A 27,893-nucleotide genomic window follows, 5' to 3' on the forward strand; every position below is an offset into this window, starting at 1 on the left:
TCTGGTAGTGTCGCTTTAAGGACGGTCCACGGCGCCTGACGGCGATCTGCGCTTCGAGGCGGCAGCGTCTCGCCATTTCAAGTTGAAAACTTCCACATTTCAGGCTCTGTTGACGCAGTAAGTCGTCAGAGAACAGAGAACTTTCACAAGAAGTCGGCATGAGGAGTTTATTCGGACATTCCATTGTTAACGGTCATTTTGTAATGAAAGAACGTGCGGGCAGAGTCGCATGTCGGGCTGGACCCGACCGCGGGGGGTCGCGGCAGGAAAAACACCTCCGTTGGAAATCTTAACGGCCAAGTTGGAACATGCCCAAGCTGTTAAACAATTTCTCAGTTACTCACTTGTTGAAAGCCATTAAAAGCCGCCTGAATTCTACAAATGGTTTTCAACACGGAGGTGTTTTTCCTGTCGCGGCGCACACAGATTTGCCGAGTCGTCATGGAAACGACTCGGCGAATTTGCGCGTACGTCTTTCATTAAAAAAATGTCCTTAAACAGTGGAATGTCCGCATAAATTCCTCATGCCGGCCTCTTCTGAATCTTCTCTGTTCTCTCACGATGTCCTGGGTGAATTAAGCCTTAAATTAGGATGTTTTCAGCTCGAAACAGGCCGACGACAGCGCCTGGAAGCGCTGCAGGACGTCCCGCTCCGTGGGAAGTCCTTACACCGACAGAAACACCCCATAATCTCTCATCAGCCGTTAAACTTTTCACAGAAAACCAGCTTAATTTCTGGAATAGTGTCCACTCGGATATTCCTCACAGGTCCAGAAAAAATTTTGATAAAGCAACGCGCGCCGTCTCGAGCAGCGTGTGAAACAAAGGAATTCAGCCGAGAGGGCGGGACCACATCTCACTCAAGGCCTGCCCACAGGGAAATGACGTCACCGACACGCGTGAAAAAACTCACGTATGCGCACGAGGGTTCAAGCATGATTGGTGTAATCGCATGTCATTCAAATCCATATAGTTAAAAAAAAAAATAAAAGGGTCGGTTTATTATCTAAGAGACCTCGTATGCAGCCTTGTCAAAACTCTTGTACATCACTCATGTCCCAGTCACACTCGTGCAGTGCTGTCCAAAGTATTCTAGGAAGGGCCAAGAGGGTGCAGGTTTTCCTTGCAGCACTGACTCTAGCAGGTGAGTTCACTGATTAACATCACATTGAGCAGATGGGATGAGTTCATCAGTGAAATCACCTGCTGGAGTCAGTGGCTGCAAAGAAAACCTGCACCCTCTTGGCCCTTTCTGGAATACTTTGGACAGCACTACACTAGAGTAAAAATAGGACAGCAACCTCCTTGCAAAAAAACAAACAAACAAACAAAACAAAACACGGTGATCCATCCAGTGATTGCAGTGAATCATGTTGATGCCGGTGACTGATTGCACAAAGGTGTGGCCACGTTTGATCGCAAGGCAATTGTAAAGGTCACCTGGTGGGAAGCAACCCATCTCCAAACGACCACAGTCTGACTCGGGCTGGCTACATTCACTCTCAAACAGACTGGGAAAAAGTTACAAATTATCACTTGCTCAGTCACCCATCTTTAAGCCCTTACTCCAGTTAAGGGTCACAGAGGGCTGGCGCCTATCCCAGCAGTCAAAGGGCGTGAGGCGGAGTACACCCTGGACGGGACGCCACTCTGTCACAGGGCCACATATAGACAACAACAACAATAACAAAAAAAACACAATCACACCAGCACGCAGACCTATGGACAATTTAACGTTTCCAATCCACCTAACCTGCGTCTTTGGATGTGGGAGGAAGCCGGAGCACCTGAAGGGAACCCACGCAAACACATGGAGAACATGCAAACTCCACACAGAAAGGCCACAGGTGGAAATCAAACCCATGATCTTCTTGCTGTGATGCAACGGTGCTAAACACTAAACCGCCATGTTGCCCAAATTATCACTGTGTAATTTATAAACACAGAGAGATTGCCAGTACGTTGCAATTAATCAGATTTAGTGTTCCATCGGGTCACAAACCATACATATATGAGCATTGCACAGATCAGCACTAATGCCATCTGAACCCAGTACCGCACATGAATTATCCACTTCCCACCATAGATTTTCTCTGATTTTGATAGCTGCACCTGACCCCACCCAATCATCATCACAATTATTCAAATTCTCAACTCTACAAGGTTATGGTTAATGACACTGGTGTAGGTTTGACTTACTACCGGCAATGCGAACCAAGCTCCTGCTGCGGTCGTACAGGGACCGGATAGCCCTTAGCAAAGGACCCCGGACCCCGTACTCCCGGAGCACCCCCCACAGGGTGCCCCGAGGGACACGGTCGAATGCCTTCTCCAGATCCACAAAGCACATGTGGACTGGTTGGGCGAACTCCTATGAACCCTCGAGCACCCGATGGAGGGTGTAGAGCTGGTCCAGTGTGCCGCGACCAGGACGAAAACCACACTGCTCCTCCTGAATCCGAGGTTCGACTATGGGTCGAATTCTCCTCTCCAGTACTCTGGAATAGACCTTACCGGGGAGGCTGAGGAGTGTGATCCCCCTATAGTTGGAACACACCCTCCGGTCCCCCTTCTTAAACAGAGGGACCAACGTGCACTGGAAACAGTGCACGTTGGTCCCTCCGCCAGCGCTGCTCTTTGTCACCGGCTCTGTTCATTACCTTTATGGACAGAATTTCTAGGTGCAGCCAGGGTGTAAAGTGGGTCCGGTTTGGGAACCACAGAATCTCATCTCTGCTGTTTGCGGACGATGTGGTTCTGTTGGCTTCGTCAAATCAGGACCTTCAGCGTGCACTGGGGCGGTTTGCAGCAGAGTGTGAAGCATCCAGGATGAAAATCAGCACCTCCAAATCTGAGGCCATGGTTCTCGACTGGAAAAAGGTGCCTTGCCCTCTTCAGGTCGGTGGAGTGTCCTTGCCTCAATATTTATAAACACTACCCAATCTAGAGCCCGTGGATCCCCACGGACGATGTACTAGTCAGTTTTAATTTATTTTTTAATATTACTTTGCCCGTGCGACCAAATAAATACTCTAGTTAAGCCCCAGTCACAACCCACCGTGCGTGTTTTTTTTTTTTCGCCGTACGTTTTCTGCGGATGCCACGGCCACTACGTTTTTGTGAAAACGTACGGAGGCAGTAGCAAGAGGAGGGAGGGAGTACGTTCAACGCACGTCTCTAGGAGTGTAACGATAAAGAGAGTTGACAATAAGGCAGTGTGTATGTGTGGGGTCGCTTTTCTTTTTTATGAGCGGGACTGGAGCGGCAGGTGTTTTTCAGCGTCGGCAATGCATGAGCATGTCCAGCCTGCAGCGGTCAGTTGTACGAGTGTTTACTTGCCTCGAAAAGTTACAGCTAGTTAACAGACTGAAGCTGTGGAGTGTGTGTTGCTGACGTTTGGAAATAAAGTCCAAGTTCAAGTGAGAAGCTGCGTTGTGCATGCAAGTCTGTCGGACTCCATAGTATGTGGTATGTGGTGAGTGCCGTAATCCGTACTGCCTACGTACGGATTTGGTTAATTCAATAGTAATTGAATGAAAACGTGCTGCTTTGAATCCGTACTGAGGCAGTACTCACAACGTGCTTCATCTGTACTGCTGGTGAATCCGCAGCCTGACCGCAGTGAAAGTTCTGCATGCACTAAAACCTCTACGGCATGTCTGCGTGTGTCTGCGTGCTCCTAAATTCGTACTGAGGCAGTACTTACGATGTACGGATCTCCAAATTTAGCCCACGTTTTTGCAAGTAGACTGCACGCACGTGCAAGTACGGCGGGTTGTGACCACGGCTTTAGAGATTTGCAAGGTACAGAAAATAGATGGTGTGATAGAAAGATAACGTGTATCTATCATGTGAGGTTGGAAAATAAAGTGCCCCCCCCCCAACAAAAAAACACACTTCTGTTGCAGCCTTTTCACTGATGTTCATGGCACATATTGTCACTCTGATTGGTTGATATTACAACCCCAATTCCAATGAAGTTGAGATGTTGTGTAAAATGTAAATAAAAACAGAATACAATGATTTGCAAATCCTCTTCAATGGGTGATTCTTTAACTACGGGCACTATTGGCCTTGTAAATGTAATTTCCACCACACCATTGCCTTACAATATAAAGCGCCTTGGGGCAACTGTTTGTTGTGATTTGGCGCTGTATACATGTGCTCTGATGTCACTGTTTATCTCCATAGAAACTACCCAAACAATCTTTCATACAAACTGTTTAAAGGGACATTACAGTGTTGTGGTGGAAATTACGGCAATAGTGTGGGACAACTACATTTTGTTTAATAAAATCACAACAGTTGTATGACATTGAATACCCCAATTATGTTTTGATTATTTTACTGATATTTATTCAGAGATATTTTAAAACATTAGAAAAAACGTTTCTTTACCATTCATTTTTATCATTGAAGTTCAAAAGTCTGGGTGTGGGACAAGCACAAAACGGCAATATTTGCATATAATGATGCTGAAAAAAGGTGAAAAAGTCATCATAGACTACTAGAACAAATTTCTTAACACACTTTCATTGTAAAGATAACTATAAAAGTGTGAAATTTCCCCGTTTTTCTGTTTTTCATACAATATGATCAAAGGACATAATAAGTGCCCGTAGTCTAAGAATCACCCCTATATTCATCTGAATACACCCCAAAGACAAGATATTTAATGTTCAAACTGATAAACTTTATTGTTTTTGTGCAAATATTTGCTCATTTTAAAATGGATGCCTGCAACACATTTCAGAAAAGCTGGGGCAGACACAAAGTGGAAAAGTGTGCTGTGGTCTGATGAGTCCACATTTCAAATTGTTTTTGGAAATCATGGACGTATTGTCCCCCGGACAAAAGAGAAAAAAAGACCATCTAGATTGTTATCAGCACAAAGTTCAAAAGCCAGCATCTCTGATGGTATGGGAGTATGTTAGTGCCCATGGCATGGACAACTTACACATGTGATGGCACCATCGATGCTGAAAGGTACATCCAGGTTTTGGAGCAACACATGCTGCCATCCAAGCAACGTCTTTTTCAGGGACATCCCTGCTTATTTCAGCAAGACAATGCCAAGCCACATTCTGCACGTGTTACAACAGCGTGGCTTCGTAGTAAAAGAGTGCGGGTACTAGACTGGCCTGCCTGCAGTCCAGACCTGTCACCCATTGAAAATGTGTGGTGCATTATGAAGTGCAAAATATGACAACGGAGACCCTGTACTGTTGAACAACTGAAGTCGTACATCAAGCAAGAATGGGAAAGAATTCCACCTACAAGCTTCAACAATTAGTGTCCAAACGCTTATTGAGTGTTGTTTAGAAGGAAAGGTGATGTAACACAGTGGTAAACATACCACTGTCCCAGCTTTTTTGAAACGTGTTGCAGGCATCCATTTTAAAATGAGCAAATATTTGCACAAAAACAAAGTTTCAGTTTGAACATTAAATATCTTGTCTTTGTGGTGTATCCAATTGAATATAGGTTGAAGAGGATTTGCAAATCATTGTATTCTGTTTTTATTTACATTTTACACAATGTTGTAAGTTTGGAGTATAACACACCCATGACTAACGAATGTGGTGTAAATCCATCCCCTTTGGGCCTAGTTTTTGTGCCCTATTGATGACAAATAGAACTTTGACATGGCCCAAAATCATTTCTGCCACTTTGCACTACTCGTTCTGCACCCATGTTCCTTCAGCTTTGACCAAATTACCCTGTAAGCTCTGCCACAACATATTTCTGTGACAGCAACCACCCTGTAGCTTTGATTGCCATTCAAGTCAACGGCTTTCTGTTTATAATGTGCATTAGGTTCAGTTTTTATCCAGCCCACTCCTGAAGTAGCACATATCCAATGCATTTCAGACATTTTTAAAGTATATATTTGTGTGTTTGTGGTCTGTCTATTCTTTTCCCATCCTTTGCTACAGTTCTCTCGACCGAGATTGTTGGACTTGCACACAGCACACAGATTTTTGGACTCACCATAGATTCTTATCTTTCCCCTCACCACCATTAATGCTTATTTTTTCTGATATCCACTTCACTGGTGTCTTTCCTGTGTTCTGTCACCTCCCTCCAATGTCTCCCCTTCTTTACTTAGAAACCTCTTTGCTCACTCGTGTTTTCCCTTTTATTTGATTCCCCTCTCCCATGTCCTTCTTTGTATACTCTCCTTACCTGTTTAGTTCTTCTGCATTTTTCTTCTTTCTATGTATCTGTTTCTTTTTCTTGCCACCAATCTCTTGTTTCTTTCTAGTCGCCGGGACTGGCAGGGAACAGCATGCTGCCTGACCTGAGCTTCAGCAGGGAGAACCTCAGCTTTGACTTCAAAGACACTGACATGAAACGTCTCTCCATGGAGATTGAAAAGGAAAAGTGAGTGGCCGGCCCTCTTCTACTCATGCTGCCTGACATTTTCTTGGCAAAATTACATTTTTTGTGTAGATTGTTGCTTTTAAGGAAGCAGGGGCATGAGCCTGACACACCATTTTCACTGCAGACATTTTGACATGGCATGGTAGAACAAGCGAAATTGTAAATAATAACACACAAATAATGGCTGAGTTGCATTCAGTTGTGGCATTTCCAGGGTATGCAGGTTTCCCGTCATGGGTTAAAGAGTGGCACGGTGAGGCGCCTGTCAGCTGATTGCTGGCCAGAGACTCACTGACAGCTGCAAATGAGATAACATCATGGAGAAAGGTTATACGGACACTCTGTTCACATCTGACAAGTGTCCATGTCTACACTACTGCTGACCACCACAATCAGATGTGTGATGAAAGAGGCTGACATCACAAAAACAAGGTGGTCATTTTATTTTAACTGATTGACAGACTGACTGACATTGTTTGCAAGTTTCACAGTATTCAGTCTTGAAGAGAAGAAGCCATCTGGCCTTCAATGCGCAGCTGGCGAAATTGTCATATTCATAAATTTGAGGTAGAGGTGCACCGATCAGGATTTTTTAGGCCGATCACCGAAAATTTGATCTGCCGATACCGATCAAGTACATATTTGGATCATGCCCAAAATAAGAATATAGGTCTAATGTATAGGACTATTTTTGCATTAAAACTTTATGATGAAAACAAAAAACATGCATTCAAATAAAGACACTAGAATAAACTGCCAACTTTTGTTTTATTACACTGACTTTGTTCTACCAGCAAGCTTTTTTTTTCCATGTTTCATGTTGCTCAGCCTACAGAGAATACGTTGAGAATGTAAAATACAGCCCTCATTCTATGGGGTTAAAATTATCTCATTTATATTTGTAAATGCACACAGGGTGATCTACAAATAATCATTGATTTGCAAATGTGTTCAGATATCCACAAATGCAAATTTCATATTTGTAACTTGTAAATTGGTCTTTGCAAATAATGTAAATGTAATGTAAAAAAAAAAATTACATTTGTAAAACTGGAAATTGTATTTGTGAATTGAGTTTCAGCATTTGTGGATCACCAATTACATGCATTCATCGCTTTCCATTGTGACGTAATTTTGAGACATTCTTTTCGCGAAATTCACACATCCACAAACAAATGTCTACTGATTCACAAATACACACTCACGCACACTGGATATCCACTAGATGGCAGTGTGGTTCCATTCATTGCACAGCAGTCTATTTAGATCTCTCAGAGCCATTTGACTCATTTTGACTTCTGATATGAGCTGGACGGATATGGACTATATTAGATGATGGCGACTGGTCTCCTTGTCCGTCCAGCTCATATCAGAAGTCAAAATGAGTTTACGTCACAGAGGAAAACGTGTCATGACAGGACCTAGAGCTCCCTGCGCTACTGCCTGCACTGTTGTGATCGGTCCTTTTGATTGGCGCATTTTGCCGATCACCGATCAAACCGATCAAGGTGTGATCGGCCGATAATTATCGGTGCCCGATCGATCGGTGCACCTCTAATTTGAGATGCACGTCTTTTCTCTTACAGTTGTTAAAATAAAGCCTTTTATGGCTTTTTGAAAATTTGAACAGGCTGTTGGCTAAAATTTTTAATCCATCATGCACATAGTATTGATGGTGGAGAGCCATGGGGCTTGAGTTGACTGAGAAGATTACTGGAGATCTTTGTAATGGAAAAGGTTTTACACAAGGACTTAACATTACAGCAAGTGATTGCCTGTCCACCATTGTTGGCTGTCTTTGTATGAGCTTATATATAAAAGCTCATGCTTATACATGCTTATGCTCATGTTTATGCTTATTAACCAAACTGGTTAATAATGTTCCAGGTCAACTGTGGGACACTGAAAACACTGTATATGCCAGACCTGTATGTGGTGCTATTATCAGTTACCTTACATGTTAAAATGGGTTCTGATCAACTTTATCCTGACCTGCCATTGTTTCATATTTAGGGTGGAGTACATGGAAAAGAGCAAACACCTGCAGGAGCAGCTGAATGAACTGAAGACAGAGATTGAAAGTCTGAAGATGAAAGAACGAGAAACTCCTTTGGACATTATTCACAACCAAAATACTGAACAGGGAACCAGCAAGCACAGCAACTTTAAAAAGGTAGCTACTAGCATAGTGCAAACACACCCATAGACAAACACTCACCAAGATATTAACAGTTGCATTATGACGTCACAAATTACAGCCTATATTGTATGCTCCTCCAAGATTCAAGATTCAGTACTTTACCATCATATCGACATACTTGATTGTGGTTCATCTTAGTGAATGTTGCTAATAGAGATGTCGTGATCAGGTTTTTTGCGCCCGATCCTAATCCAACTCATTTAATATTGAATATCTGTTGATGCAGAGTCCACATCAGATACTTGTACTTCCCTACATATTGCACAGCAAGCACACTAAAATCAATCCAATGTTTGTGCGAGACACTTTAACAGCTTGACCATGAATTAAGGGGAAAAAAAAAACCCTCGATCCAAGGTGTTCCTTTATGTTTTATGTATTTCTTCTTAAAAATTCAAGTAAACACATTTTTTAACATGGCTCATCAAGTCCACTTCGTGCAGCATTATAATTGTAAAACTAGGACACTCAGAGTAATATTGATTGAACAGTGTTTTACTTCTTAAAAATATTCATTATTGTTATTATTATTACTATTATTATTGCTATTATGCAACTTTTATTACTTCAAAAAAATGGCTTCAAAATTGGAACCATAGGAACGATTGTTTAAGTTTATGGTACAACACAGACCCTTTTCCTATGGGCACACAGTGAGATAGAGAGACACAGCGGAGAGCAAAAATGTGCCATTCGAGTCAGATTTAAATAAAACGGTTCACCCACTTGGGTTCAAACAAAGTTTTGTGTTCACAGTATTTTATAATACAACAGAACTGAACAAAAATGTCTCTCTAAAGAGGTCCTTTCCACTGGATGGGAGGGCTTCTGTTCCTTTGCTGCTCTGGCTACGTCCCTGCACAAACCGAGTAGGAGGAAAACAGACACGATGAAGAGAAACCCTTTTTTGTGGAAAACGCTACCTGATTGACCGATGAGGGTTTACATGATATGTGCCATATGTCAGAAACAGATTGGTACATATTTAAAGTGAAGTGAATTATGTTTTTAAAAGTTGCTCCGTGCTAGCACTAAATGTGGAAATAGATGATGGTTGTTGCCGCTGCATCAGCAGTGAGCTTAAAGAGTGAGACTGATGCACACTGTTGATGATCTGTGTGAAAAAGATGACTTGTTCCATACAACCCCTGGCAAAAATTATGGAATCACCGGCCTCGGAGGATGTTCATTCAGTTGTTTAATTTTGTAGAAAAAAAGCAGATCACAGACATGACACAAAACTAAAGTCATTTCAAATGGCAACTTTCTGGCTTTAAGAAACACTATAAGAAATCAGGAAAAAAAATTGTGGCAGTCAGTAATGGTTACTTTTTTAGACCAAGCAGAGGGAAAAAATATGGAATCACTCAATTCTGAGGAAAAAATTATGGAATCATGAAAAACAAAAGAACGCTCCAACACATCACTACTATTTTGTTGCACCACCTCTGGCTTTTATAACAGCTTGCAGTCTCTGAGGCATGGACTTAATGAGTGACAAACAGTACTCTTCATCAGTCTGGCTCCAACTTTCTCTGATTGCTGTTGCCAGATCAGCTTTGCAGGTTGGAGCCTTGTCATGGACCATTTTCTTCAACTTCCACCAAAGATTTTCAATTGGATTAAGATCCGGACTATTTGCAGGCCATGACATTGACGCTATGTGTCTTTTTGCAAGGAATGTTTTCACAGTTCCTGCTCTATGGCAAGATGCATTATCATCTTGAAAAATGATTTCATCATCCCCAAACATCCTTTCAATTGATGGGATAAGAAAAGTGTCCAAAATATAACGTAAACTTGTGCATTTATTGATGATGTAATGACAGCCATCTCCCCAGTGCCTTTACCTGACATGCAGCCCCATATCATCAATGACTGTGGAAATTTACATATTCTCTTCAGGCAGTCATCTTTATAAATCTTATTGGAACGGCACCAAACAAAAGTTCCAGCATCATCACCTTGCCCAGTGCAGATTCGAAATTCATCACTGAATATGACTTTCATCCAGTCATCCACAGTCCACGATTGCTTTTCCTTAGCCCATTGTAACCTTGTTTTTTTTCTGTTTAGGTGTTAATGATGGCTTTCGTTTAGCTTTTCTGTATGTAAATCCCATTTCCTTTAGGCGGTTTCTTACAGTTCGGTCACAGATGTTGACTCCAGTTTCCTCCCATTCGTTCCTCATTTGTTTTGTTGTGCATTTTTGATTTTTGAGACATATTGCTTTAAGTTTTCTGTCTTGACGCTTTGATGTCTTCCTTGATCTACCAGTATGTTTGCCTTTAACAACCTTCCCATGTTGTTTGTATTTGGTCCAGAGTTTAGACACAGCTGACTGTGAACAACCAACATCTTTTGCAACATTGCATGATGATTTACCCTCTTTTAAGAGTTTGATAATCCTCTCCTTTGTTTCAATTGAAGTAGCTCGTGTTGGAGCCATGATTCATGTCAGTCCACTTGGTGCAACAGCTCTCTAAGTGTGATCACTCCTTTTTAGATGCAGACTAACGAGCAGATCTGATTTGATGCAGGTGTTAGTTTTGGGGCTGGAAATTTACAGGGTGATTCCATAATATTCCTCAGAATTGAGTGAGTCCATATTTTTTTCCCTCTGCTTGGTCTAAAAAGTAACCGTTACTGACTGCCACAATTTTTTTTCTTGATTTCTTATACTGTTTCTTAAAGCCAGAAAGTTGCCATTTGAAATGACTTTAGTTTTGTGTCATGTCTGTGATCTGCTTTTTTTCTACAAAATTAAACAACTGAATGAACATCCTCCGAGGCCGGTGATTCCATAATTTTTGCCAGGGGTTGTATTTAAAGCAAAGATGTGCTTTTAAAATGTTCACCACCAGAAATTTGAAGCAGAATTTCTTCCCAACTGGTTCATTCAGAACAAAAACGGTATTTTAATGTTTCCGGTTTTTGGTGCCACCCCAAAATTGATGTTCCTGAACCGCTTGGAAGAAAACAAAATATTGTTCCAGAACCAGTTAATAACGTTCCATGTCAGCTGTGTGACACTGAAAACTCTGTATATGCCGGACGCTATACAGCTCCCACAAAAAATGGAGAAGAAGACAATACAGCATTCTGTAGCAGGCAGAAGAAGCAGGACACTGAGTAAAATAAAGCCTTTTAAAGTACAAGAGGGTCCAGGCTGATCGTCTGAAACAGACTTATTGCATATTTAAAGCAAAACATTGTGTTTTTCTACTTTTAAGAGACATAATGCTGTGTTACTCTCAGCTGCACAGACCAAAATAATGCACCAAGCGCTAACCAGCAGCTAAAGCTAAAGCTCCAGTCCTCACACACTTAGTAAATATGAGGTCTTAAGCTGACCTGTTATGTCGTGTCAGTCAGATTCATCACCACAGCCTGATGATAAGATGCTCCATTCAGGCATCCGTCATCTCAAAAATAAATTCCATACAATTTCCAAAAAAAGCATAATAATGACAATGAATTCAGTGTTTTTAAAAAAAGGTCCCTGGATGTTTGTCTGCTCTGCTTGCATTTCTCAAAGTGAAACACAGGACGTGGTGCTTTGTCCCGCCAACAACAACTAAAATGAGGGAACAACAGGAAGTGAACCTCACCAGGTTATTATAAATGGAAACCTTTCAGAGAATTAAAAAAATGATGGTATTAACGATTCCCTTATTTTCAAATAATGATTCTGTTCTAAAACATAAAAAATATAAAGTTTCTGGTTTCGTTTTTGTTCCTAGCAAAATATCAAACGTTTGTGGTTTTTCTATTCGTTCCACGAACCGGTTCAGTGCCTTAATCACCACATTCACCGGCTCTGCAGTGAAGCAGCACTGACTACCTGCACATGTAAAATGAAGCAAGCGGGAACACACACTGATTTGGTAATTCAGGTGTAATTCACCAGTTTACTTGATTGAAGCGATCGGAATCGGCCCATTCGGCTTGTGACTTCCCTAGTCTCCAATAAGCTGTATTCTGTAGTACTGTTGAAATTTATTATGATTGTTTCTTCTGAATGCAAATAATCTGACACCAGCCCTCACGTAATTAAGTTGTATGACTCTATGGCCAGTGGTGGGCACACTTCCGATAATCCGATAACAGATAATTATCGAGGATAATGTTTTCATTATCGGATTATCTTTTTAGATAACTTTAAAAACCATTATCGGACTAATTATCGAATGAAAAATCATCTGAAAAACGGCCAAAACTCGCACAGTGTAAAGCCAACATTTACAATATTGAGTGCACGTTTTACAACATCATAAAACGTGCGCACATTCTCTCCACATGCAAAACATTTTGCGATGACACTTCCAGGGCTCCGTAAAAATGCCTGTTTTTACAAATAAAAAATGGAATATTTTACAAAAGCACATTTATCTGCAAACACCAACACATGACACGCGTCACGTTAACGTGTTGGTTTACATAATGAAGGACTGAACCAATCAGTGTTTAGCAAAGGCACTTTTACCCAGAATCCTTTGCAATCTGCAATCCTTTGTGATCTCTGCGATCTGTGTTTGTTACAAAACCTCAGAATTGGTGCATTATTCAACATTAAAAGATATATGTTATATTGTAACTATACTCAACAAAAATATAAACGCAACACTTTTGGTTTTGCTCCCATTTTGTATGAGATGAACTCAAAGATCTAAAACTTTTTCCACATACACAATATCACCATTTCCCTCAAATATTGTTCACAAACCAGTCTAAATCTGTGATAGTGAGCACTTCTCCGTTGCTGAGATAATCCATCCCACCTCACAGGTGTGCCATATCAGGATGCTGATTAGACACCATGATTAGTGCACAGGTGTGCCTTAGACTGCCCACAATAAAAGGCCACTCTGAAAGGTGCAGTTTTGTTTTATTGGGGGGGGATACCAGTCAGTATCTGGTGTGACCACCATTTGCCTCATGCAATGCAACACATCTCCTTCGCATAGAGTTAATCAGGTTGTCAATTGTGGCCTGTGGAATGTTGGTCCACTCCTCTTCAATGGCTGTGCGAAGTTGCTGGATATTGGCAGGAACTGGTACACGCTGTCGTATACCCGGTCAAGAGCATCCCAAACATGCTCAATGGGTGACATGTCTGGTGAGTATGCCAGCCATGCAAGAACTGGGACATTTTCAGCTTCCAAGAATTGTGTACAGATCCTTGCAACATGAGGCCGTGCATTATCCTGCTGCAACATGAGGTGATGTTCTTGGATGTATGGCACAACAATGGGCCTCAGGATCTCATCACGGTATCTCTGTATCATGGTATCACGGATTGCATTCAAAATGCCATCAATAAAATGCACCTGTGTTCTTCATCCATAACAGACACCTGCCCATACCATAACCCCACCGCCACCATGGGCCACTTGATCCACAACACTGACATCAGAAAACCGCTCACCCACATGACGCCACACACGCTGTCTGCCATCTGCCCTGAACAGTGTGAACCGGGATTCATTCGTGAAGAGAACACCTCTCCAACGTGCCAAACGCCAGCGAATGTGAGCATTTTCCCACTCAAGTCGGTTACGACGACAAACTGGAGTCAGGTCGAGACACCGATGAGGACGACGAGCATGCAGATGAGCTTTCCTGAGATGGTTTCTGACAGTTTGTGCAGAAATTCTTTGGTTATGCAAACCGATTGTTTCAGCAGCTGTCCAAGTGGCTGGTCTCAGACGATCTTGGAGGTGAACATGCTGGATGTGGAGGTGCTGGGCTGGTGTGGTTACACATGGTCTGCAGTTGTGAGGCTGGTTGGATGTACTGCCAAATTCTCTGAAACGCCTTTGGAGACGGCTTATGGTAGAGAAATGAACATTCAATACACGAGCAACAGCTCTGGTTGACATTCCTGCTGTCAGCATGCCAATTGCACGCTCCCTCAAATCTTGCGACATCTGTGGCATTGTGCTGTGTGATAAAACTGCACCTTTCAGAGTGGCCTTTTATTGTGGGCAGTCTAAGGCACACCTGTGCACTAATCATGGTGTCTAATCAGCATCTTAATATGGCACACCTGTGAGGTGGGATGGATTATCTCAGCAAAGGAGAAGTGCTCACTATCACAGATTTAGACTGGTTTGTGAACAATATTTGAGGGAAATGGTGATATTGTGTATGTGGAAAAAAGTTTTAGATCTTTGAGTTCATCTCATACAAAATGGGAGCAAAACCAAAAGTGTTGCGTTTATATTTTTGTTGAGTGTATGTACAAATGACAGAATTGACATTAATGGAGTTATTCTATCAGTATTCACACAAAACCATAAGTCAGTATGACTTTATTTTTCAAGACCTCCGCCTGACCGGAGCATTGTGATTGGATAGAGAGCTGGCTTTGTGGCTGCTCTCACGGTGCTTCTGTGCTGTAGCCGTGTAGCTTCCAGCAGGGGGAAGCATGTTCACACATAGAAGTACTGGCTCATTGTTTGAGTCTTTTGTCGCTTTTGATGCTTCCAAAAGTGATCGTGGTGTTAAAACTCAAATTCAGCTTGTTAGCAGTTGCAAACATACCAGAGACAATACTGGAATTTATCGGTTATCTGTAACTTCTGATACATTTTTGGGTGGTTTATCGGTTTATCTTTATCAAAGATAACTTTTCAGTTATCTGATTATCTGTTATTGAAGTTAATTTTTTGGTTATCTGTACCCACCACTGTCTATGGCTTTCGCCATGTGTTCAACTGTATTGAAATCTTTTACAGTTGTCAGGATGTTTTCAATAGTGAAATAGAATTATTGATTATGATTGCATTTACTTGCAGCATTGTTTTGACAGATCAGATTTAGTCTCAGTTCTTGATGTTTTTTAGCTGTATTTACACATTGCTTCAGGACAAGGACAATACTTGAAATGATATAGTGTAGATGGGGTTCTACTACCTATGTATATAACATCATCTTCATAGGTTCTCCATCATTCGATTTTCCTTTTGCTTAAATCATCAACGCCTCACCATTATATTATTCTTTAATAGTGTATTCATTCGTACATCATCACTTAATATCAGTGGCCTCCAGCTGACCGACATTTAGCTTTCAGTTGTGTTTTATGCTGCACCACAGTTATTGAGAAGGATTGTTCATTTTCAGGTGTGAAAAGTTCATTGAGTATAATTTTGAAGTGTGGTGCAAAGAAACACTGCACAGTACATCAGATTTGTGTGTGGCCATGTGTCCTTCCTGCCAATATTCACAGAACTGATGGACATTGAAGCTTGAAGAACATTTCAAAATTCGTGAGGCAGAGAAAATTGAAATCTAATTTTAAAAATAGAATGCATTTCCACTGTTTTCTGATGAAAAACAAACATGAAGGTGTCAGATTGTTGAAAGATTCATTTATCTCTGCAATAGTGTTCATGTCTCTGGTTTCTCAGCCTTTGAGATGGAGAGACACCTGTTTAGAGCTTTTGGGGTCATACACATCATTGGGTAGAGGGGCTTGGTGATGCTGGTACCTTTGCAGGAAAATAACGGTCAAAGTTTTGAGGGATGTGGTGCCTTCTGTTTCACTGTATGATTGTGAGACTTGAATGCTGACCAGTTACCAAAGGGCTGTCCCCCACTGCCAATTTGTGATGCCTGATTGTCTGTGTTTTTGTCACAAAAAATAATCCAATGCCCAGTCATAGCCTGACATCAGGTGTAAGCAGTGGTAAAAAGTAGCATTGTAGAATGACCAGGAATTGTGAGTGATCAATAATTTTTTGAACATGTTTAAAAATATAGGACATTGAGTTAAATTGTTATGCAAAGCACTGAATAGTTGGATGTAATTTGTGCAGAACAGGGGTAATATTTAGAGGACTCCGGGAAGTGGAAAAAGCCAAGGAAACAGCCACATATCATTTAGCTGTGACAAATGGATGGAGCAGTTGTCTTCCTGGGTGGTTGCCATCCCTACCCTAGGCAGTTCTGTAGTGTGGCAGATGAGGCATCATGCACTGAATGTATCTAATTTTTAGCCATATTCTTGAGTAGGAATAGGTATTGATAAGATTTTATCGATATCGATGCCGTTATCATTTCTGCTTATCAATCTGATTCCTTATCGATACCTCGTGAATTTTCTGTGTACTAAAAGTAGGCTTTACAGGTTTTCTATGTCAACAACATTTTAAATTCGTGACTGGATCCTTGATCTCTGGACATAAATAAAAATAAACAAAATCTGTAGTTTTTGTCAAAAGCATTTCCTTTCAGACATTTTGGCATAAATGTCTGTCCGTACCTCTGTGCTGAACTCAGCCGGCTGCTGCTGTTGGGGCTATTCCAGACAATAAATTGCAGTGAGTGCAGCATCGATTTTGGTGAGAAAAAAAAACAATTTTCCTTATTCAAATTCATTCCAGTAGTATTCTGCTCTTACTAGGATGCCACAGTTTTCTAGCTTGGCAGATGGTTCTGGAGGAAATCACTGAATAAATTAACAAATTGAATATGATTTGACCGAAACAAATTGTCATTAAACTTAAATAAAACAGGGATGAAGTGGAGGTGTAAGAGTCACTAGGTGTTCTCAGGAAACAGTTAATTATTTCTATATTTATTTATTTATGTTCATTTTTAGTTGGTTTTAGATTTTCTGTTGTGTTTTTAATCAGGTTCTTTTAGTCTCTTTCTCTAAAATTGTATTGTAGCATTATTAGTTATTATTACTATTATTGTTGTTGTTGCTATTATTATTCATTTATAAACAAAAATTAATTTTAAAATATTACAATTTTCAATACATTTGACTCTTTTACGACAACAAACGCTGAGCCATTAATTATTATACAGAAAACAAATGTACACAAATGTGCTGAGATGCGAACAACTTAATTCTAACTTTAACATTGAAAACGCCATAGACATGCTAATGTGTTAGCATCAGTCCCGTTTTTAAGTTATAAAATACATCTATCAACTGTTTCAGAAGACCATAACAGGTCGGTTTAACATAAGAAAGGTAAATATTACTCACAGACATATGCTGTTTAGTGGGGAAAAATTAAGATAAAGCAAAATAAAACAAAGAACCAATGAAGCAGTGGGTCGGATTGAATAATTTCATAACGATACCCAAAAAGAACCGGTTCTTTATACCCAACCCTATTCTTGAGACACGGTTGCCTCAAGGTAATTGAATGTGGTCCGGTCAATACTCGGTTGGATGAGGGAAACTCTTATATGCAGAAGACAAAAAAGCAAAGTATTGGTTCAAACCCAGAGCAGCAAATATTCATCACTTTTAGAAAGAGGTGTGGTGGTGCACGTCATTTTGCAAGGAGATCAAGGGGAGAGGAGTACAAAAAGTAAGTGAAAGTAAGGGAACTTTGCATAAAGAGCTGAGAATATGAGGGGAAGTGTGGGCTTACCACAGTATTTCAAAGAATAAGTGTACAAGTTTGAAAAATTCTCATTCTCTGAGTTCTGCTATGAAAAAGATTTGTTTTCCACAAATTCGGTGAAGTTGGAGGACAGTGGGAAGAAAAGAGCAGAGGGAATGTGCAACGAAGCACAGATCCCTGAGCCAGAATCATCATGTTAGCAATATCCCCGGGCTAGCATTTCTTCATCCAGACTCCTTCTCCCATGGATGAATAATGAATAGCCCAGTGGCCCCTTAGCACGACAGTGCCTTTGCACTCACACCAGACCACAGGTTCTGCTCTCTTGCCATCAGACATGTCAGAAGAACTCCTTTTCAACAAGTGAATAACACACTGCAGTCACAACACCAGAGCTGCTCTTATCCTGACTGTGAAATCTTACTCAGAAGAGATGCTTTGTAGATGCAGCATCTTCTCCAGATGTGCAGTGGCACACAAAAGAGGTCAGCCAGCAGTACTTACTCTCACTGTATTCCTCTGCAGTGCAAACAACAATTGTGCTCAAACGTTTACATACCCTGGCAGAATTTTTGCTTTTTTTGGCCATTTTTAAGAGAATATGAATAACACAAAAACTTTTTTTTCACTCATGGTTAGTGGTTGGGTGAAGCCATTTATTGTCAAAACAACTGTTTTCTCTTTTTAAATCAATATGACAAGAAAACTACCCAAGTAACCCTAATCGAAAGTTTACATACCCCTGTTCTTAATACTGTGTGTTGCCCCCTTTAACATCAATGACAGCTTGGAGTCTTTTGTGGTAGTTGTGGACGAGGCTCTCTGATGGTAAAGCTGCCACTGAATGTGTCTTGGACTTTATTTACATCATTTACAAAGAAATATAAACAGTATGGCACTTTATGGTAAATCTGCATGGAGTGGACAGTTCTCAAAAACTGAGTGACTGTGCAAGAAGGAGAAGAGTGAGGAAAGCCACCAAGACACCCAGACAACCCAGGAGATTTTATGGGCTTATGTGGCTGTGATTGGAGAAATTGTGCACAGTGCAAGCTTTGCATTTTGTATCACTACTCTTAGCTTCATAGTTGAATAGAGCAGAGAAGAATTTTCTTTCACCAAAACAGATCAAATCCAGGCTTGCATCTCAGATGTACCTTCTGGCAATTTGTAGCTAAACTTCCAGGTCTTCTTTTTAAGAAAATCCTCCTCTATACCACTTCATCATGAAGATGATAACTGGTGATACAAAATGCAATGCTCTTGCTGATGGAAGGAGATTTTGGCTTAAAATCTCGTACATATCCCCGTTCATTCTTCCCTTAACACAGATCAGTCGTCCTGTTCCCTTTGCAGTAAAACAGCCCCAAAGCATGATGTTTCCACTAGGGGTGTCGGAAAAAATCGATTCACGTCCGAATCGCGATTCTTATTTATTACGATTCTGAATCGATCCAAAATGTCCAAGAATCGATTTTTTAAAAGCATTTTTTAAACATAATCTTGCTTACTCGCTGCGTGTACTGTTTGTCAGGCAACGGCTTCTGTACTACAGGGTCACCGCGAGGGTGGGGGTGGTCCGGCGTGCTTCAAACACTTGTGTGCTGCAGAGACACACAGGAATGACTCATGATGTTTTGGTGGCTTTGGGAGCGGTTGGGAAGTGGGCTTTTGCCGCTTCTGAGGAGCAGCGAATCAAAGAGCCACGAGCCAAATCGAACCATTGCTTCAGTGATTCACGCTTTAAACTGGAGTTGCGCTGCAGAAACGGTTGATTACACGGTCCAAAATAAGCGTAACGGTCCAAAATTATATCGTAACGGGCCGTAACGCCTGTTACGATAGCTCGCTAGCTGGCGCGAGGCTAGTGTGAAGTGTCTCCGCCTGTGAGTGCTTTGTGACGGTGGAGGAGCTCAGCAGCACCCGCTGCTCGGTAGGGACAGAAACTGCGATAGAAGTCAGTCTCCAAACACAAGCAGCTACAAAAAAAACACCAGAAATAGAAGCTCGATTTGTCGCTAGTCGTTTTTCCACAAAGAAAATGCCGCTAAGAGGATTAGGAAAGTCTCCGTTTCAACTCAGAAAAGAATGAAAATGCTCCCACGGATGTTTACACCAAAAGATCGCTGATTCGCTCATTTCGCTGTCAATCAAAAGGATTCAGGCTAAGACAGATCATCCAATCATCATGCAGAAGCTGGGCGTCCGGGCCGGCCGAGGCCAGCCCACTGCCCCATAGACCCCCAGACACGCTGAGCGTCCGATGGGCGGGACGAATCACGTGATTAACCTTGTAAAGCTGCATTTTCTTAAACGTAAACATTTTTAAGTAATATAACTATTTCTCAGAGCTCTTTGAATCGAAAATCGAATCTGAATCGAATCATCACCCCAAGAATCGGAATCGAATTGAATCGTGAGTTGTTGTACGATTCACATCCCTAGTTTCCACCCCCATGCTTCACAGTAGGTATAGTGTTCTTGGGATGCAACTCAGCATTCTTCTTCCTCCAAACACGACGAGTTGAGTTTTTACCAAAATGTTCTATTTTGGTTTCATCTGACCACATGATATTTTCCCAATCCTCTTCTGTATCATCCTTATGCTCTCTGGCAAACTTCAGACGGGCCTGGACATGTACTGACTTAAGCAGGGGAACACGCCTGGCACTGCAGGATTTGAGTCCCTCTCTGTGTAGTGTGTAGCCTTTGTTACTTTGGACCCAACTCTCTGCAGGTCATTCATCAAGTCCCTCCATGTAGTTCTGGGATTTTTGTTCACCGTTCTCATGATCATTTTAACCCCACGGGATGACATCTTGTGTGGAGCCCCAGATCGAGGGAGATTATCAATGGTCTTGTATGTCTTCCATTTTCTTACAATTGCTCCCACAGTTGGTTTATTCACATCAACCTGCTTGACTATTGTAGATTCACTCTTCCCAGCCTGGTGCACATCTACAATTTTCTTCCTGGTGTCCTTCGACAGGTCTTTGGTCTTGGCCATGGTTGAGTTTGGAGTCTGACTGTTTGAGGCTGTGGATACGTGTCTTTTATACAGATAACAAGTTCCAATAGATACCATTAATATCATGCTTCATCTGGCTGCAGCAGAAAGATGCTTATGTTAACAGATGTGTGGATGGACCGGTTGTCTGCCTGGGTGGTTCCCATTCAGGACCAGGTAACAGGTGGAGGACAGAAGAGCTTCTTAAAGAAGTTACAGGTCTGTGAGAGCCAGAAATCTTGCTTGTTTGTGGGTGACCACATACTTATTTTCCACCATAAAGTACAAATAAATTCTTTAAAAATCCTACAATGTGATTTCCTGGATTGTTTTTTTTCCTCATTTTGTGTACCTATGATGAAAATTACAGACCTCTTTCATCTTTGTAAGTAGGAGAACTTGCACAATCAGAGACTGACTAAATACTTTTTTACCCCACTGTATGTATGTGTGTGTGTATGTATGTTAGGGTTCTCAGGGTGCAGGACTACTTTGTGTCCCTAGGGTGAATAAGAAGTCTGCGGGTCACAGAGCTTTCTCTTATCGTGCCCCTGTTCTGTGGAATGATCTCCCTGCGTCAATAAAACAGTCAGATTCTGTGGAGACTTTCAAGTCAAGACTTAAGACGCACTTATTTTCCCTTTCATATGGCTAGCATACTGGTACAGTTTTGTTTTACGCTTTTTACTCTTTTAATTCATTTATTAGTAATTGGAATGGGCCGCGGTCTCAATTTTACCTAAATTCTGGGTCTTTTTGTGAAGTTTAGGGCTAGTGGCCGGCGATCACCTTAGTATTTTCTTCTGTTTTTCTTGTTTAATGCTGGCAAATTATACAGTATTTTTTGTCTTTCTGATGCCCAATTGTTTTTTCCTCTCTGTTTAAGGTGCAGCTCCATCCAGAGATGGCAGTTGTATTCGTGTTGGCGATCCTCCTGTCCTGTGCGCCAATAGCATTTCTTGTATATTTGTCCGTGAATTGTTCTGTAATTTATGTTTGTATCATGGCCCAAGCAGAGGGTCACCCCTTTGAGTCTGGTCTGCTTGAGGTTTCTTCCTCAGAGGGAGTTTTTCCTTACCACTGTTGCTCTGGGGGTTGGTAAGGTTAGACCTTACCTGTGTGAAGCGCTTTGAGGCAACAGTGTTGTGATTTGGCGCTATATAAATGAAAATAAATTGAAAAAATTGAATGGCCAGTTTTACTGAGCAGTAACAGCAACAACAACAAAAAAATCATATACTGTAAAATTTAACGAAAAGAGATAAAAGTATGCTGGCCATATTTGCTAGCAGCAGTTTGATGAATTTAAATGCATTCCTCAAGCAAAATCCAAAATAACAAGGCTATGCCTAATTGTCACTGTTCACATAACCTCAAATTAATCAATGACAAAACAATCAACAAAGACTGAAATCTGTTTCAGTAGTTAAAAATGTTCTCAAGAAGTTTCACAGTCACAAAACTCTTAAGATGCTTCCAGAACTAGTGCTAAAACAAAACTCAATAAGAGAAGTCTAGAAGTTGGTGCAGCTTGTGGGGGGGGGGAACACCACACAACAGATTGAAACAGCTCCAGGCTGACCCAGAGCAAGCTGAAGTGATTTCAGCTTGTACCATGCACTACACACTAAATCAAGTAGGGCATCATGGGTGAAGGCCATGCAGGACATGTTGAAAAAAGACAAGAAATATCTTAATGATAATGTTCCATCAACAGAAGCAACCAAAGTAGAGCTCTTTGGGAATACAGCATAACAGTTTGTTTATAAGGGTGGAAGATGAAGTTGAGAAGGGAAAGAACACCTGCCTACAGTAAAAGCACCAGATTCTTGTGTTGTGAAATTTACAGATAAAATAATTGAATTATTCCATCAAATTAAAAACAAAACGCTTTTTATGTGTGGGGACTTTAATATTAACATAGAAAGCTCCAGCTGCCAAAGATTAAGTGATTTTGTGAATACAATGTATAGTTTGGGGTTATTCCCCTTGATAACAAAACCAACCAGAATTACATCGCAAAGTGCAACGGTAATTGATAATATATTTACAAACAGAACAGATGAAATTATCAAGAATGGGATCTTCATGACAGATATTAGCGACCATTTACCAATTTTTTCAATATTTAAATATAAAAATAGGTACAACAAAAAAACTGATATAAACTTTAAAAGAGATAAGTCAGTAAAAGCCTTAGAGGCATTAAAATATGACCTTAAAAATCAAAACTGGGAAGAAGTTTATGTCAGTGATGTTAATGTAGCATATAACTCATTTATGAAAATATTGATGAAATCATACAATAAAAATTGTAAATTAATTGAAATTAGTAAGAAAAGAGTAAATAAACCATGGCTGACAAAGGGAATAAAAATGCTTGTGCAAAGAAAAACTATTTATACAGGTGCTTTTTAAAATTGCAAACAAAGGAATCAGAACATAAATACAAAAAATATAAAAATAAACTATTAACAATAATTAGGAAACAAAAAAAAGATTATTACAGTGAAAAACTAAATAAGAGTAAAGATAATATGAGGGTAACATGGGGAATTATAAAAAGTGTGATTGATAGTGATGGAACGAAAGAAACTATTCCAAATTACTTTGTTAAGGAAAATAAAGAGATATATGATATAAAAGAAGTTGCAAATGGGTTTAATGATTATTTTTCAAATGTAGGGTCAAGTCTGGTGGGAAATAAACCAATAATAGAAGATAAATTATGTACATTGGTAAATACGGTCAATAGTATTTTCCTGGACAATGTGGAAAAAGATGAAATAAGAAATATTGTAAAAAACTGTGTAAGCAAAAGATCAACTGACCATGAAGATTTAGACATGATGACTGTAAAAAGTATAATAGAAATTGTTATTGAACCATTTACTTATATTTGTAATCTGTCTCTGTCAACTGGGGTTTTTCCAGATGAAATGAAAATTGCTAAGGTAGTCCCATTATATAAAAATGGAGACAAACATAATTTTTCTAATTACAGGCCAGTATCATTGCTTCCACAGTTTTCTAAAATTATGGAAAAAGTTTTTGTAACAAGATTGGATAAATTTATTGAGAAACATATTTTAAATAATGCTCAGTATGGATTCAGAACAAAACATTCGACAGCTATGGCAATTATGGAACTAATAGAGAAAATATCAACAACAATAGATAATAAGGATTATTTTGTAAGTATTTTTATTGACCTGAAAAAGGCTTATGATGTTATAGACCACTCAAGATTGCTCCACAAGTTACAACAATATGGAATAAGAGGTGTTGCACATCAGTGGGTAAAAAGCTACTTAGAAAATAGAAAACAGTTTGTTCAGATAAATAATACCAAATCAGAATTGTGTAACATTATTTATGGAGTACCACAAGGATCGGTACTTGGACCCAAACTGTTTATTTTGTATATCAATGATTTTGTGAATGTATCCAATGTGCTTGGCAGCATTTTATTTGCTGATGATACAACGCTGTTTTACTCTGGATCAGATATACAGGAAGTAGCACAAGTGATAAATACAGAGTTGGAAAAAGTTAAACATTGGTTTGATATAAACAGATTGTCACCAAATATTAATAAGACAAATTTCATTTTGTTTAATGATAGAGCGAAAGAAAATAATGTGTCATTACAAATAGATGGAATGGATATACAAAGGGTAAAAGAAATGAAATTTTTAGGAGTCATGATTGATGAAGATCTTACATGGAAGTCACACATAAATTACATAAAAGGAAAAATAGCGAAAGCCATTGCTGTTTTGCATAAAGTAAAATATTCATTAAATAGTTATGGTTTATTAACATTGTACAATTCATTGATTGTCCCATATTTAACTTACTGTGTAGAAATCTGGGGATCAACATATACAACCTATATACAACCTTTATTTTGCAGAAAAGAGCTTTAAAAGTGATTAGTAACAGTGGTTTTAGAGATCCATCTAATCCATTGTTTATTAAGTATAGGGTACTTAAATTTCATGATTTAGTTGATTTGAAAATATTACAAACGATGTACCAAGTTAATAAAAATACTTTACCAACAAACATTCAAAATATGTTTGAAAAAAGAGTAAGTAGTTATAAATTGAAAGGAATAGAAGTCTTTAAAAAACCAAGATTTAGAACCAAAGTAAAGGAAAGGAGTATTGCAGTAAATGGTGTCAAATTATGGAACAATCTTAATAAAGAAATTAAAGAATTAAGGTCGCTTAAATTATTTAAAAAACATATTAAATTAGATGTATTAAGTAAGTATGAAACTATGAAGTAAGTCAGTGGGCTGCAAGAAAGTCAAAAAAAAAAAAAGTAAACTGTTAATAATGTTTGGAGTGTCTTAAGTTTAAATGTAACCTGTCAGTGATGTAATCTATTAATTAATGGTCATAATTATGAAATGGGTCAGTGGTATGTGACAAGTTAAAGAAATGCAATCTGTTAAATAATGTTGACTATGATGCTGTATATTGAAAGATTGTATTGTTAAAAGGGGCAGAAATCATAAGACTTGTTCTTCTTTCTGCTCCTTTTCATTCTGGTATTGTGGTGCTTTTGTTTTTTGCTTTTCTGTTTTTCTTTTAAATGAATGAAATAAATATTAAAAAAAAAACAAAAAAAACATGGGGAGGTTCTAACATGCTCTGAGGCTGCTTTACTGGAGGCATTGAAAAGAATGAGGAAATCAGATTACCAAAGCATTTTACAGCAAAATGTGCTCTCCAGTATCAGTACACTAAGTTTAAGATGAAAGTCTTTGGTCTTTTAGCACTGCAGTGACACAAAGCACACATCTGACAAAAGAATGGCTGAAAAGGCTTGACTGCTTTAAACTGGCTAGCAATGAGTCGTGACCTAAATCTTGTTTAAAAACTTTTGGAGAGAGCAGAAATGTAAGTTTATTTCATTTCCAACGGCTAGGTCTGGTGTCCACCAAGGTCACAGCTACTGTACATGTAATCCAACATAAATTATAGGAAAGAATTTTGTGATTCGGTCAAAGAGCAGCCAACTGCCTAGTTGTTCACTTGAAATGACAACTGCACAAACTCTGATTGGCTACAGACAGCTCTAAAATGTTAGTTATGCAGTGGTAGCCTATCAAACAGGATGTGCTGCACATTCACGAGCTACTTACCTGTTGCAGGTCTCAAAACATTAGGCAGGGTCAACGGTTTGATCAAAATCAGATCAGTCTGAAGGAGAAACTGTGTTCAATTCCTGGGACATTTCTAGTCTTAGGACTTTCCATGTAAACCTATTTAGTTACAGATGTCACATATTTGTCATGCTTGTTTGTTCAAGTCCCGTGTGTTTTGTATTATACCATGAATGAAAAAGAAATAATGTGATCAGATCTTTTGTCATCTCTTCCACAGTTAACACTACAGAGCACCAAGTCCAGGGTGGCCTTCTTTGAAGAACTTTGAACGTCATATATGATGGAGATGTACGAAGGCCAAGAATCTACTGTTTCTACATTCCTGATCACTTTAGTGGTTGACCATGCTGCTGTGACTCACTGTTTCTGGAAAGGAAACAAAACAGATTTTTCAGCTCCAGTGGAATCTTAGTTTCTCCACTAAATCTGGGATTCTTTAAAAAAAAGTGTTTACATTGAGACCATGTGAAGTATCTCTAAACACGTACTGAGCAAAACCTTCAACACAACACTGATGTGATCATTGTAGATTGAATATACTTACACATTTAGTGTACTTTGTATGGTTTACTGCAAATCAAAGTCTTCTGAAAACAGACTTTATGGTGGCAAAGTTATTGTCCTTCTGGACCAATATATTTGTTTGGTTTCACAAATCAGCTTTGTGCAAACTGTCTTGGTTGTTGTGGGTCTCTCTGGTTTATGCAGCATTCACAGTAGCAGGACGCTTGGGTACCGCCTGAATGATTTTGTATCAGACGAGCAGTTACTTAGGGAGACTAAGATGAGGAGTGTCACTTCCATTGTGAGGGAGCATCAGGTTTGACATTTAGACCATGTGGTATGTTTCTCTATGCTTGATCATGTGCCATAGGTCCTTGAGTGTTGAGATCCGAAGTGGTTGCAGAAGGTCAATGGGAGGCCACATGCTTCATCTGGCTGCAGCAGAAAGATGCTTATGTTAACAGATGTGTGGATGGACCGGTTGTCTGCCTGGGTGGTTCCCATTCAGGACCAAAAACGGTTTTATGACATCATGGATGTGGTGAAGCACAGCACCAGAGCATGCTCCCAGACAACAAAAAGAATTACAAATGTCTCCTTCATTTACACAACTATACCGTTGCTTGAATGTGTCAGTATGATGTAAACTGGTATTGAGTATACTCTTGAAATTCATTCAGTAAATCTTGAAAGAATTGTTAAGCAATCCACAAAGAATGCCATTAAATTGTACAAACAGCAAAAATACTAGAAGTACTTTCAAGGAAAGAAAAAAAAAATCTTTTGAAGGAATCATGATACAAAATACAGTGCAGGGGTGGTGGCCAAGTGGTCAATGCGCTTGGTTTCAGTTCAGAAGGTTCCGGGTTCAAATCCCACCCCTGCCACATTTCTCCATGTAATGTGGAGTTGCGTCAGGAAGGGCATCCGGCGTAACACTTGTGCCAATTCAACATGCAGATCCACTCTGGATTTGCTGTGGCGACCCCGAATGCAAACAAGGGAGCAGCCGAAGGGACTTACTATGATACAAAATACAGTAGTGTTCAGAATAATAGTGCTATGTGACTAAAGATTAATCCAGCTTTTGAGTATATTTCTTATTGTTACATGGGAAACAAGGTACCAGTAGATTCAGTAGATTCTCAAATTCAACAAGACCAAGCATTCATGATATGCACACTCTTAAGGCTATGAAATTGGGCTATTAGTAAAGAAAAGTAGAAAAGGGGGTGTTCACAATAATAG

General features: G+C 39.9%; 1 protein-coding gene across 1 annotated transcript in view; it reads left to right on the forward strand.

Moving 5' to 3' along the window:
- nf2a (neurofibromin 2a (merlin)) overlaps positions 1–27,213 on the forward strand; it is a 130,464-nt gene extending 103,251 nt beyond the window's left edge. Inside the window, exons 14-16 of the mRNA XM_034170897.1 lie at positions 6,266–6,384; positions 8,398–8,557; positions 26,359–27,213. Coding sequence (XP_034026788.1) covers positions 6,266–6,384; positions 8,398–8,557; positions 26,359–26,409 — 330 coding nt within the window. The 3' untranslated portion in view covers positions 26,410–27,213. The remainder of the gene's footprint in view (positions 1–6,265; positions 6,385–8,397; positions 8,558–26,358) is intronic.
- Positions 27,214–27,893: the final 680 nt, after the last annotated feature.

This window comes from Thalassophryne amazonica, chromosome 5 (assembly GCF_902500255.1).
Source record: "Thalassophryne amazonica chromosome 5, fThaAma1.1, whole genome shotgun sequence".
NCBI classification, from domain to species: domain Eukaryota; kingdom Metazoa; phylum Chordata; class Actinopteri; order Batrachoidiformes; family Batrachoididae; genus Thalassophryne; species Thalassophryne amazonica.